Below are 15,033 nucleotides of genomic sequence, written 5' to 3'. Positions count from 1 at the left end.
AACCTTACATGCCTTTTCTAATTTGGATTCTAATTCTCTGGAAATGTTGGAGAAAGGTACAACGTTTAAACCTAGGAAAATACAGGGAGACAGAAGGATTCACCAAAGTCCAAAACCCCATAAGTTAGCATATGGTAAAGAGGTTAGAGAGTTGTGTTTTTCTCCAACTATTTCTTTGGGAGTGTTTATGCTGAAGGTTCTCAGCAGCAGTAAAACGGGATGATTTGTACCATTTGTCATTAGTCACTCACTTTTGCTCAGATCAATTTGTTGCCATTTTGTGCCAGCCACTGTTCTTGGTGTTGGTGATAAGAGTCCATCTGAGAGAGTAGCTGCCTTGCTGAGACTGCATTCTAATAGGACAGAAAGTAACCTACACAAGCCAGGCAAGGAGATAAAGGTGGCTGAGAATGCTCAAAACACAAGCCGGTATTTGAGCTTGGGAAAGCCTTAAGAGCATCAGCACAGCTGAGCATGAATGAAGGCTGTAGAAGGCTTCATTAATAAGATGAACCTTAAATGAAGCAAATCATCCGTGGTGGCATACTCCTGTAACCCAGCATTAGGGAAGCAGACACAAGAAATTTGTTGTCATCCATGACTATATTACATGCTCAAAGCTAGCTGGGCCTACATGAGACACTGCCTCCAACAAAAAAGGATAAAAAGGTTTATTAGGCAGCTAGGAGAGGTAGAAGATGGCTCCTGGTGTATCTATATAGGAGCACATGGCAAGAGCCATATGATGCTCAGACATGAGACAAGGAGAGAAAAATCTAAGAGTCCAACATCTTAAACTTGAATGCTCTTACAGATCACTTAGAAACGCTGTGAAAATAGAGTCTAATTCAGTGACATGAACTGGGATGCTCCCCATTCTAAAGCTGTTGGCTCATAGCTATTCTCAATAGCAAGAACTCAAATGATCTATTTGAGTGCAATGAGGGAGGAAGATAGAAGAGTCCCAGCTAACACATAGATATATGAATATTGTGTGATGGTGATATGTAAGAGATTGTTGGGGAAATAATGGGTTTGCTCTATATGTTTGGGGGGTATTTTTTGAGGCACCTACAGCATTTCTAGCAAGAGAAATATGACAGGCATAAGATGAGAAAAGGAAACTGTTTCCTGAGGAAAAGAAGAAAGATGTGCTCATGAAGGCCCCGAGTAACGGCTGCCATGAAAGTGAGAGAGTGATCAGTAGGCAGTGCTGTAGCTAATGTTACAGACAGAGTCTGATGAAGAGGATAGTGAACATCAAAAGTATTAGAAGGAACACAAAGTTGTGAAGTTGTGATTTGGAGAGCACGGAGTGGAGGATTAGGAAGTAAGTGTTTTGATTAGAAACAGCTGAAGGGAATTGCTTGGAAAGTGTCTGACTCTGTGTGTGTGTGTGTGTGTGTGTGTGTGTGTGTGTGTGTTAGCAGACGAAAGAAAATACAGTGTAAAAGGGGACATCCTTTCTTTCATCTCCTTTTCCTTTATTCTCCCCTCCCATTCCTTATTATTACAGAAATCTCTCAAAACATTTTTCTGTTTTTTTTCAAATGAAGGACACATTTTAGATAAGGCTGACTCAAACAGATTTATATACTCAGGGAAAAGAGCCAGCATTGAAGGAGCAATTGGGAATTTGGAGGAGAAAGACAATACTTGATACAATGAAGGTTTTTGTAAAGAAAACCAGTCATAGAGTACCAGGCAACAGTCAGGGCTCCAGATAAGCGATACTTTGTTTACTGAATTGACAGAAACAAAAGATTCAGTGCATCTCAGAAGCAGCTTTGAAACTTGAATTTCTAGCAGCTTACTTAAGTGCGTGTCAGCTCTCCTCAATTTCCCTTACCCTTACACTCCACATGCCTTTGGGCTTACTCAGTTCTTGCCCCATCCCTGTAACATGGTCTATTATCATTTGGAGATGTGATCTACTTAGGTTCCTCAAGATGGCTTTTAACTTACAATCCTTCTGCCTCAGTCTCCTGGGATTAATAGTATACACTTGGCTTGTTAATTTTATTAAAGTTTGTTTGATGAAAGCATTTCATTAGTTCTGTGGTTTTCTTGAAATGATGGTATCTTCAGACAGCAGTTACATAACAGCACCATCATCGACCACCCTCTATCTTACAGCCAGCCTTTAGTATGTATTGACACCCGCATTGGAACTGTCCTCCTGTCCAACAACTAGAATTCCTTCTCCAATCAGAATTCTTGGGAAAAATAAATCTTCATTTATTTGCATAAAGTCTATGGTTTTTGGTGTCAAGAAATGAGCAAATTCATACCTAGTGAAAGCTTCTCCAAGTTCACAGAATTCTTGTAGAACTTTGATGAACTAGAATTAGGAAAGAGGAAGCAAGACTGTGGCAAGGATTTAGAATCCACTGAAGCCTTTGCAGTTCACTTTTTAACCTAAGACTGTTTCTTGCTTGTGCTAGAAGAGGAGGCTAGTTTTATGAATGGATATTAGACTTGGTTAAAGAACTACTTCAGTCAGCAGGATTGCCAGGTATCCCCCTTCTGTGTTTACTATGAGTAGACAGGCTTAGGAACTGAGATTCCCCCTAAAGACTTGTTCTCTGTACGTGTTAGAAGATGAAGACAAGGATAGGAAAATTCATGGCTGAGGGGTACCAGATAGGGCCTGCTTCTCTGCGGAGGTGGAGAATACTCTTTGCCAATGTTCAGGTTTTTTTTTTTTTTTTTCCTCTTGTGTACTTTTCTCCATTTAAGTCTATATAAGTTTGTGTTTACATGACCAACATCCTAGTCATTTCCTAGGTCACAACTCACCTCTAGAGGCAGAAATATTTACTGTAAGCATTTTCTGTTAGCTTTTTGTTTCCTTAGGACAATGATTCCTAACCTGGAGGTTGTGGCCCCTTTGCGGTGGCTGGGGTCGGGTGGGGGATGAAGGGGTATGTTGAATAACCCCTTCAACAGGGGTTGCCTAAGATCATTGGAAAATACAGATATAAATTATAACTTATATTACAATTTATACCAGTATTAAATTACAGTTATGAAGTCACAACAAAAATAATTTTATGGTTGTGTCACTACAATGGAGGAATGACACTAAAGGGTCACAGCATTAGGAAGATTGAGAAGCACTGCCTTAGAGTATTACCTTTCTTGGCCAAATTTCTATGATATTTTACAATAGGCAGCCATCATTTATAGTTGTGTGGTTAAATTATATGATTTTAAGATAATTTCTTTGTATTTTCAAAAGTCTATGCTTCATTACTCAGCACCAGGTGGGTGCTGTATAATTGTCTAATTCTCTTAATGGATAAAATGATATTATGTGTAAATAGTTGGCCTTACAAGAAAAAGCATTAGTAGATTCTGGGAATTGTTGTGATTCTTATTTTTTTAATGCAACACACATTTTCAGGTTAAATATCATAAATACAACATATATATATATATATATATATATATATATATATATATATGTGTGTGTGTGTGTGTGTGTATGTGTGTGTGTGTGTAATTAAATAATTTACATTCCAACTATGCATGACTAGGGTTTTTGTCATATGAAGTATATTTTTGTAGTGGAAAAACTTTTAAGTACTGAAAGAAAATGCTTCAATACAAGATCTTTCGAATGTGGGCATCTGTAGCCACACATTAAAAACTACCACACAAATATTCTACATTACAGCATTCACTGAATCAACCTCTCAAGAAAAATAACTCAGTACAGCTACTTCTTAGTCTATTCTGATGTTTGTAGCTTTTAGATATTAGTAGATGCCAGTCTTTACAATGGATAATACTGCTTTCTAAAATCAATGTCAAAAACTGAGTAAAGTTGATACTTTCAGTAAAATTGAGCTTCCCTTGGGCAAATTAAAAATGAAGGCACGTGAATCTTTTGGCTTGTCAAATATATGTTTTTCCATTGACTCAGAATTTAAGGGGACAAACTAACTTGTCATGTATTATTTTAATTAATTAATTTTTGTGTGGATCGTGGTGTGTATATGTAGGTTAAGAACAACTTGAACAGAGTTGGTTCTCTCCTTCTAGTATGTGGGTCTCAGGAATCAAAGTCAGGTTTGACTTTGCCCTTGTACCTACTGAGAGATCTTACTGCCTTCCTTTTTGTATCATTTAGATATAGTTTTAGTACATGTATGGGAATACATGGATTTGCATTTTTAGAGCTACTATACTTAAAGTAGTATAATATTGATAAAAACAGACTATAGATTAGTTGAACAGAACATACTATCCAGAAATAGATCTCTTTAGAGTCGACATTATTTGATCTTCAACAAGAGAGCAAAGACTACACAACTGGAAAAAAATACTTTCAACAATTGGTGCTAGAAGAACTGCATATTCCCTATAGAATATCTGTAACATGTGAGTAAACACAGAGATTTCACCATTTATAAGGTTGAACTCCAAATATATAACAACCCAAAATATAAAATACAAAATGGTATAAATGCTTGAAGATAATATGGAAGAATTTTAAGGGTCTGGGGTTTGGTAATGGCTTTGTATGTGTAACATCACAAAAAAGGAAAAGGAAAAACTGAAGAAATGAAATTCTAGTCACAGTCTTGATTCTGCAGAAACTGATAGATCAGCTGATAAAACAAAACAGTATGTAAAAGACCATGTTCTCATTGACCAAGATTGGCATCAGGAATGAGTTTCAGTCTACGTTGCCTTTGAAGCAGGATTTGAGGCCATGCATTTGAAAGGAATGTATAACAAACATGAGAGAAAACTGAAGAATGAAAGGGGATGAGTGGGGTCATTATTGGATAAAAATCACAGTAGGTGACTAGAAGTGAACAGTGGGAAACAGCATAGAACCCATGTGTGACAGTTATTCTACTCTTACTATGTAAGGAAACAAGCTCTTACTATGGCTAGAATTGAGTTATTGAGGCTTCCCCCCTGGCTCTCAATCCCTTGATGCTTCAGCCTACCAGGAATATGTGTCTAGCAGTCTTGTGTAATTCTGTAAGAGTCCCTGGGCAGTCTCAAATCTCACCAGGTAGAGCTTATTAATACTGAAGAGTCTGAGGCCTGTAGGTGGGAGATGACAGTGTACTGGCCAGAGTATTCCCGGTGGAGGTGAGGCTTGACAGTGCTCTTTCTTTTCTCTCTTCAGGCGTCATCATGACCTTGTCCCTGCTGTCTATTGTCTATGGCGCCTTACGTTGCAACATCTTAGCCATCAAAATCAAGTATGATGAGTACGAGGTCAAAGTCAAACCCCTGGCGTATGTCTGTATCTTCCTCTGGAGAAGCTTTGAGATTGCCACTCGGGTCATCGTCCTGGTCCTCTTTACCTCTGTCCTGAAGATTTGGATCGTGGCCGTCATACTTGTCAACTTCTTCAGCTTCTTCTTGTACCCCTGGATTGTTTTCTGGTGCAGTGGTTCCCCATTCCCTGAGAACATAGAGAAGGCCCTAAGTAGGGTAGGTACCACCATCGTGCTGTGTTTCCTCACTTTACTCTATGCTGGCATCAACATGTTCTGCTGGTCAGCTGTCCAGCTGAAAATCGACAATCCGGAGCTCATCAGCAAGTCCCAGAATTGGTACCGGCTGCTCATTTACTACATGGTGAGATTCATCGAGAACTCTGTCCTCCTGCTCCTATGGTATTTTTTTAAAACTGACATATACATGTATGTGTGTGCACCTCTGTTGATTTTGCAGCTGCTCGTTGGGTACTGCACCGGCATTCTCTTCATGCTTGTGTTCTATCAGTTTTTCCATCCTTGCAAAAAGCTCTTCTCTTCCAGTGTTTCTGAAAGCTTTAGGTCATGTCTCAGGTGTGCTTGTTGGTCCTCCATGAGGAGCACATCCACCGAGCCAGTAGAAAGGATAGACACAGACTTAAAGACAAGCACAGAGCAAGATGAAATGCCTTCTACCAGTAAATTAACTCCCGAGACCACTGAGATTTGGACTGCTGTTGATCTGTGCTCCGCTTAATGGAACTTGAGGTTTCTTACAAGTAATGAGACTTCATACCTTTATACGCGTCATGAGCCCTGCACAGGGATTAAGGAAGGAAGTTAGCTGTCAGCTCCCTGTGAGCTGCTACCTTTTATAAAGCTCTTAGATTTGAGGCAGCTTTGGAAGCACTAGGGAAACCTACTACCCCACAGTTTGTTTCACACTTGACTCTGTTATGTTCTTGCAGGCCTTACTGGCTGCTTCATTGATTGACACAGTATCCCTGAAGTTTCATTTGAGCTGGTCATATTCATCAGGCAGAATAAAGAAAAATGCTTGTTTTTCCGTTTCTAGCCTGTTGTCTCAGTAGCCTGATGCTTTCTTGTTACTGAATATACCTTTATACAAGAGTCCCCATGATAGCTGGAATAGATTACAAAGGATTTCACAACTTTGTTTCAAGTATAGCTTACAGGAGAGCTACTTAAGTTTGTTTTGTCAGTGTGTTCCATTTTCACCTCAGTAAGACTTTTTGTACATAACCAACTGTAGCCACTCTGGCATGCAATGTGCATTTTGTTTCAAGGGCCTAGATTTGGGGACTTTATTCCCTAGGATCCATTGGTACAGTTATTTAGGAAAGCCATGTTTTATTCCACATGTTGAAGAAAGGAGGGATCAGGATGGATCGGGACAATTATTAGAACATCAACATGATGGAAGTTTATACAAATACCTAAGTGTTTAAAGATACAAATTGGTTAGAAGGTAGGCTTAATTCTCCTCATAACTCAGTCGTGTCCTATTAATCTGCGAAATTTCTAGCAGAATTTTCTAAGATTAATATTTTAGAAAGACGGAAATAAAACTAATACTCTTCATTTCTATCTCCCCTTCCTTGCCTGCCAGAAAAGTTTTAAACAATACTTACCTCAGTTTATTTGCTGTTGTTTCTAGAAAACCCTATGCAAAAAATCTCTTCCCTGATGCAAGTATATACACAGGACATTTTAATTTTCACAATTTTTTAGAAAAAGAAGTATTTTCCTCACTACCACTCTTAGTTAGAAATGTTGACCTTGGAAACTTCCTAAGCTATAAAAAGTAATGAAATGATCAAAAGTTTTTGTTCCTCATGAAATCCATTTTGATAGAAGTTTTTAAATGAGATCTTTAATTTAATTTAATTTTAATGAGATCTTCAGTTTTTATCCACACTACTTTATCTAATGAATAATTTCTCTCTGATCTGGAACTATTTATTTTAATTTAATGGGGTTGGATAGAATATTGTCAATAGTCTGACAAAAATGCCAGCAAGCAGTGCTACAATTTCTACCACTAAAATGTGGATGATGAAATGTCTAGAAACAAGTAACCATAAAATTTGTGCCAACTTAACATAAGAATTGTAACAAAATTTAATACATTTTTAAAGGCACCTCTGTTTGTGATTCTATGTGATAGAATAGATATTTACTTTTCTGACCACGTAAATCTGTAAAACACATTTATCTGGCCATCATACTCCTTATAATTGCTTTTAAAAACATAATTGCTTTTTAAAAATTTAGTTCGGTAAATATTTTACTATACTAGAGGATTCGTAGAATAATAAGTATTCTTTGATGTGTCATTCACACTGTTAATCTTTGTACCATTTTGTATGCACACACTTGAGTAAGGTTCTGAACCATAGAGCGTCCATTTTTTTTTCTAAAATATTTTTCCCCATTTGTAATTCTTCTGGTTTGCCAGAATTTGTGGTTTACCTGTATGAGAATGCATAGGCAGTACATCCTTTTTGACCACTTTAACATATAAAAGTCAAATTAATGTTTGTCTCTGTTTTCTGTTGACCCTTGTATCACTTTTCCTGTTTTTAATAGATCTAGACATAGTTAGTATACATCTTCAAAGTGATACTTTATATGACAGATACATCTTCGTACTTTTCCTTCTCAGAGGTACAAAACTGTTGAAAATCTATAACAAGTCCAGGGAAAACAAGCTTAAGATGCTAAAGCACTCCTGTTTTGGTTATTTCCTATTTAAGAAGTTCAAAATGATTGCAAGGGTAGGAAGGGCATCCCTAGGTCAACCGAAAATGCTTTGCTCTCTCAAATCATTTCCTTATGTTTACAGGCACCAGGTGTTTTCAGTCTTTAATGTGAAGGACATCCTTTCCTTGAAGCTTTCTAATGACTGAGGGTAGAGGTGGTACCCAGTTCCAATTTTGGGTCATGTCTTGAGAGTGAGACTAGCGTCACTTTGATACTTCCTAGGCAGGTTCAGAATTAGACAAGGGTAAGGACAGTTGTATTTTTCCAGCCTTGGTTTAGAAGCGTGACTCCAAAATACTTTTAAACTTTTAATTTTCAAATATATTGTAAGCCTTTTTACCTTAGTCAGTTGGTAAGCATCTTGAATGACCTCAAACCAAACTAGCAGTGAGAAACTTTCAGACACCAAAGGCCCAGGTGATACCTTATAAAGACGGTGTTTTTGTTTTTTACTTTTAGCTAGTTAGATATTAGTTCAGTCTCTTGGTATGTAGGCATTTTCCTTGTGCAGTCCCAAAAGCTTACTTACTTATTCTAGACCTCCATTTCCTAACTTACGAAATTAACATGATACACTCTTCCAACTTACCTCACAGACTTGTTGGAAAGATTTCATTAAGTAATAGATACAAAAATATTTCAAAGTACCATAAAGAGTTGCTATATTCTTCAAGTCCATAAATTGGTTATTGTTTGTGGTTTTGTTTTCCTGACTGAAATGACATTAATAGTTTCATCCACATCGTGTCTTCAGTTAAGGTACAGGTCTTTAGACTTCCCTGCAGTTACCTTCTCTTACCATCACTTGATCACAAAATTTAGCACTCAGGGCATGTGCTCATCCTGGGAAGGTTTATGCCACCAAACCCAACAACTCAACTTCCATCCTTGGGACCTACATGGTTGAAGGAAAGAAACAGTTCCCATAGATGTCTGGTTTCCAAGATCAAACGATGGTGCGTTTGTGCACGTATACAGACACACAACACACGCACACATGCACGCATGTATGCATGCACGCACGCACACATGCACATACAGTTACAAAATAAAAACATTAAAAATAGCCCCTAAGCCCTTAGTACTTGATGGGAAAAAAGACCCAGTGGATCTCAGAAAGTGCTTCTGAGAGCAAATAAGTTTATTGTATTGATATTATCCTTTATAAAGAATGTAACAGCATCTTTTGATAATCATACATTACAACTTAAATGGCTGATTTGAAGCATTAATTAAATGTGAATATAATCTGCACTATTTTGTAAATGGGAAAAGAAGCTTAGTATTGATTGTCTTGAAAACACAGCATTTCCTTGGGAATGTATCTTATAACATTAGTATGGTTGTATGTGCCAGTGCATCTCAGCCAGTGAATTGTGGGTATGCACTTTTGTGGACTGCTTCTCGGAGTCATAGACTCAAATGTTGTTTATGTTTCTTCATGTAATAAATTAATTTTTTCAATTTTCTCTTGCATTTTATTTCTTGTATAATCCTCAAATGACTTCATCTTTAAATTTAAGGCCCATTTGAAAGACAAATTTGAAAACGGTTTGTTGTGATTATGTACTTTTGAAAATGTAAAATTGAAATCCCTGCAGTAGAATGAGAAGTTCAAGAATGCAAAGATTCAGGTTTTTAATACAACAGCTATCCATGAAAACACTGCTGTCTTGTAAGACGGCCTAGCTCTCTTTGTTTGTTGAAGCCGTGCCTGCTGCTGGATACTGCTACTGAGAGTCTGCTGAGTTATCTCAAGTGTTGTGTGTGACACAAAGACACTATATATATATTCATTCTAGAGAACATGAATATAAAATGTAAGGATGACAGACTTTGGCTTAGTATGGACATGAACATACTACAAAATGAATTGCTTCTGTGACTGGAAAAGATATCACTCATTGAAAGGGGTCATTGGCGACCATGGGCCAGATGTGGTTTGTTTTAATAATTTGTTTCTAAAGGTATCCTTTCAGTTTGCAAAGATATCACTATAGGATATCTTTCTATTAAAAATAGCTTTATTGAAGTATAAATGGGGCACAAGAACACATATGTTGAATATGTACAGTTACTGAGTTTAGACATTTGGATACACCCATGATATCACCATAAACAAGGTGCTACACTTCAAACACTTGCATTTCCCTTGCTTATTTTTCTTTTCTGGAAGAATGGGACAAAAGAACCACCCTCTTAGAGTTCGCACTACTCTGTCAGCAGCTTTGATGGACTACGCTATGTAGCAGATCTCTACAACTTACACGGTCTAAAGCTGAGACTTCATGTGCATCTAGGAACAATGCTTTACTCTCTAGCCATTGGCAACTACTATCTGTAGGTATGAATTTGATCATTCTAGACACCTCATTTATGTACAGCCACAAAGCATTTGTTCTTCCGTGTCTGGCTTATTTTGATTAATATAATGTCCTCCCAATTTATGTGTGTTGACAGGAATAGCAGCTTCCTTCTTTTGGAAGTTAATATCCCATCCCATGTATATACTATGTTTTCTTTATTCATTTGGATCCTTTTCCTCTTGTGGCTGTTGGGAGTGTTATTGTAATGAACATGGAAGTGCAGTTGTCTCTTAAACATCTTGATTTTATTTATTTTGGCTGTACTCCCAAAAGGATCATATGATAGTTCTATTTTTTTTTTCTTTTTTAAATTTTAGGGGCTATGATGACTGATTGTCTCTCAAGCCAGGAAGTTGTCATCTTAGGGCATTTCAACTGTGTCCCTTGCAAAAGATCTTTCCAGCTGGGCTTGTTGACAATTTGTACCCCCCACCCCCAACTGAGTATTCCACTGTTCCATCCCAACTGGCAACTTTACTTATGGCAAGAGAGAGAGAGAGTAGAATATATGTGTATATATTTATATTGTGTTTGTGTGTGCGTGTGTGTTTGTTGTGAATCCGAATATATTGTATGAAAACAAATTTATTTTCAATAAAAATATGGTTTTGTTTAAATATTAGGAATGAAGTGAGGGCAGTAAGCTATTGTAGATACTCATCTGACCATATTTCTTTGTGTCCCTCTTTACAGGAGATGGTGTTTTTCTAAGTAACAAAAATTATACAGACTTCTGAGTGTGGTGGCACATGTCATTGATCTAAGCACTCAGGAGTCAGTGATACATAGTGAGACAAAATATTATATATTCTTATGGGAAAGTATATGATATTTTAATATCATGTGTATCCATTGTACAATATTCACATAAGAAGTAACCAGGTCTGTCTCTTCAAACATTTGTCATTTCCTTATGGTGAAAGTATTCATGATCATTTTTCTAGGTATTTTAAAAACACAGTACAGTGTCACCACCTGTGGTCACCTACTGTGCAATAGAACACCAGAAATTACTTTTCATATCTAATTATAACTTAAGGAAAGAACATAGCTATTTTTGTGAATGTCTTCACAACTGAAAGAGCATGCCAATTATACATTGTAATTAAATAAATAACATTCTTGGGAGGTTTTCTATCTCAGGAAAAGATACTTTTTAGCAGCGAAACTTGGTGTGTATAATCCAGAAACCTTTAGCCCCTTCTTTCCAAGTACACAACAAGCCCTGGCAGATGAAGTCCCTGATAATTTCAAGATGGTGAGTTTTCTGCAGAACCATGCTCTAGACCCTAGGTGTGTTCACCTGCCCATCACATACAGCAAAGATACCAATGTCGGAGAGCCAACACAGAATAGGAAACTTACTTAAAGCATTATGAGGTGGGGTTTTTGCAGTCTTTAAAAATCAATTGCATGACTTTGAAGTGTGGACTTTATAGATGACAGTGCTGTTGTACAATATCAAAAGGCTGGGCCCAGCTGCTAGGAGATGCCCCATCATCTTTTCTCTGCAAATAATTAGGTTTCCAGCAGTGGTGGTTTGAGCAGGGTTCAGCCCAAAGTACATCTTTGAGGCAAGTATAACTGCACACAGCAGCATCTCCGCAGCAGATGATGAGAAGAAGCCTTTCCTTAATGGCTGTAGTGTGTCAACATCTTGTACAAGGGAGGAATTTCAGGCTTTGCTGCCCTCCAAAGAGGAAAGATTTGTGGAGATGGATTTGAAGATTCTGTGTGTGCTTTTTCTTCCCTGCCTACCTCCCATCCTCAATTAATTTTCTCTCCGAGTGATGAGTTCCTGATTGAAATCTAATTAGTCTACTTCTTAGAATCCTGGCAATACCACCCTCTTTACATATCTGCATTATGCATACTGGCTTAGTTCCTTATCAGTTTGCTTCTGATCTTAATTACCTTGAATCTACAGTTAATGAGTCAGTTTTAGAAGCGGTAGAACTCAAGAAACAAAACAGAATGGAAAATTTATATTTCAGAGCAATGTTTCAAGACCATCCCCCACTATCACCACTGTAACACAGAGAAGGGGCACCCTGCTGTTACTGTCTCTGCCAAGAGGACTTTCTTAAATGCATTCTTAAATGCATAAGTTGCCATCCTCTCTAGTAACTGTAACTATCTAGCACACATTTGCACAGTTATTTTCAAGCCAATGGGGATGCTGTTGTGAGCGACAGGAGAAAACTATGAAAACTGTCTCTGTGGTCAAAGTAGTCATCTGAGTCCTCCTGGCATGCACCATAAACAAGAATTAAAAGCTGAAGATGGAACCACTATCATGTCAGGTGAACCTAAAGACACTGCTAAAACTACAGGACTACTGTTCTGTGAGGTCATTACAGTGGGGGATAGTTTCTCCTGTCTCCTAAGAGCCCTCATTGTGGATAAACACTAGGCAGCTGGTCAGATCATCATCACACAGGCCCCCAAATAATCCAGTACCCACCTAGGCCAGACATCTCTCCCTTCAGTGTTCTTAAGAACAAAAGATGATTGCAAGAGAGAAGCAAAGATTGTATTGTTTCCTGCAAACTCCTTGTGGATCTCCACTTAGGTTGTTTGATGCGTGTGGAAGGATTCCTTCCCATAGTTTAGAAAGTTTCTGTGTTTAAAAGCAGGCTGTATGACCTGTACTCATATTTTTTTTCAATTTATGAATATATTTTCTTTTTAAATATTTATAATTTTATTTTACTTTATTTTATTTTAACACATCCCAATTGCTGTCCCCCCCTCCCAGTCCCCCCATAAGAGTCCATCCCTTCATTTACCCCTTCTCCTCTTGAAAGGGTAAGGCCCCCCTGGATATCCCCCCAACCTGATGTCTCTACAGGGTTAGACACATCCTCTCCTACTGAGGTCAGGCATGCTCTTATATTTCTTAAAAGTATTTCATGTGTGTATTTCTTCTGTCAATACATGGACTTACAAGATTAGTGGGGGAAAAAGTTCTGCCACTTCTACCTGAGGGCAAATCTTTCACCTGTAAAAGGCTTAATGTTGTCTAATCCTGGACTTCAAATCTGATCTTGACCCTGAACTTTTCTTTATTGAAGTAGGGCTAGGATCCAGTCAGAGCAGAAGTGATACCATAATCATGAAGTTGGTTTCCCCAGTGTGAGGTTTATTCATTGCACTACAGATGTACTGACCTCTGTGGTGCCCATAAATGTGGGAAAGTCAACTGCATAATTTCTGGGAGTGGGAGACTGCTCTCTCTCTCTCTCTCTCTCTCTCTCTCTCTCTCTCTCTCTCTCTCTCTCTCTCTCTCTCTCCAACTAAATGTACTTTAAAAGAAAAGAAATAAGAAGAAAAGGACCTTGGGAGTGTATTGCAGCATGGGGGAGCTTCACCTACCAGGGACCTGCTTCTCACCCAGTACTATGGGTTCCATTGCAAGCAAATTCTCTACTCCTCTGCCTGAATGTTGACCTCATTTCCTAGGTTTTAAAACACTAGAATTTCTTTATATCACATTTTCTACCTTTCACACTGAATTCATTTTCTCCTTGCTCTGGAGAACTGATTCTGAAGGAAAAAGATAAGCAAGGTTTCTATTAAGCACCAAAGAACTATTCAGGTATGCAGGGCTGTTTGTACCCTGACAGAGCTGCCTGGAATTATAGGATAAAACAAATATTATTAAGGCCGTGATATTATCTGCACATTTCCAAAGGGAAATTAATTATATGCTAGAATGTCATGTCCTTAGATAGCACTCATATTCAGCATCTAATATTAATGTATACTCTTATGTATACTCCAGTACTGGTACACATGGCAGCCATTAACCACTTATGAAGTTATCTCTAAAATCAGTTGGCTGAGCCCAGGGAAAATGGTAGGTGAGCTGGCGGAAGGACTGGAGGAGCAGAAGGGGATTGCAATCCCATTGGAAGAACAACATAGGCTGGCCAGACCACCCAGTTCTCCCAGAGCCTAGACCACCAACCAAGGAGTGTACCTGGAGGGATCCATGCCTCCAGATACGTATGTAGCAGAGGATGGCGTTGCCTGACAGCAATGGGAGGGAAGGCCCTTGATTCCAGGGAGGTTTGATGCCCCAGCTTAGGGGGATGCTGGAGTGGTGGGGCGGGAGAGTGTGGGTGGGTAGTGAAGCACCGTCATACAGGCAAAGGGGAGGGTGGAGGGTGGATGGGGATGGGGGGTTTGTGGAGGGGTGATTGAGAAGTGGGATATCATTTGAGATGTAAACGAATGGAATGATTAATAAAAAACAGTTGAGAGATGTACTAATCTACAGGTATAAGGACATGTTGAAAGAACAGTTTGATACCATTTATCAAAAATAATGGTAGTAGAGTCCCCCCTAGGGTCTATGATCTCTTCTTTAGCTGTAGGTTCTTGACTAGATTTACAATAGCAAACATGAGTTGCATCTTGTGGAGTAGGTCTTAAATCCAATCAGAATGTGGTTTTAGTTACCCCTATAACATTTATGTCAATATTACACCTATGGGAATATTTTACCAGGCTAGTTGTTACTGTGGTTTTCAGGGTTCACAACTGAAATGTGGATGACTGTGGATAGCTTTTCTCCCAAGGCTGCATGCATAATATCTAGAAGCACTGTGAAGGTTATCCAGGAGTGATGAAACATCTAGGTTAGTGTACCAGCT

General features: G+C 38.4%; 1 protein-coding gene and 1 non-coding gene across 2 annotated transcripts in view; both read left to right on the top strand.

Moving 5' to 3' along the window:
• Positions 1-6,298, top strand: part of Xk (X-linked Kx blood group antigen, Kell and VPS13A binding protein) — a 31,069-nt gene extending 24,771 nt beyond the window's left edge. Inside the window, exon 3 of the mRNA XM_034486326.2 lies at positions 5,150-6,298. Within this exon, the coding sequence (XP_034342217.1) occupies positions 5,150-5,982 (833 nt within the window). The 3' untranslated portion in view covers positions 5,983-6,298. The remainder of the gene's footprint in view (positions 1-5,149) is intronic.
• A 7,161-nt stretch (positions 6,299-13,459) lies between these two features.
• LOC117695648 (U1 spliceosomal RNA) lies at positions 13,460-13,623 on the top strand. The gene has a single exon (XR_004604686.1). It is a non-coding gene; the product is annotated as a U1 spliceosomal RNA (small nuclear RNA).
• Positions 13,624-15,033: the final 1,410 nt, after the last annotated feature.

Source organism: Arvicanthis niloticus, chromosome X (assembly GCF_011762505.2).
Source record: "Arvicanthis niloticus isolate mArvNil1 chromosome X, mArvNil1.pat.X, whole genome shotgun sequence".
Lineage (NCBI taxonomy): Eukaryota > Metazoa > Chordata > Mammalia > Rodentia > Muridae > Arvicanthis > Arvicanthis niloticus.
Note: the sequence above shows the minus strand (reverse complement) of the source record. Positions and strands in the feature narration are given on the sequence as shown.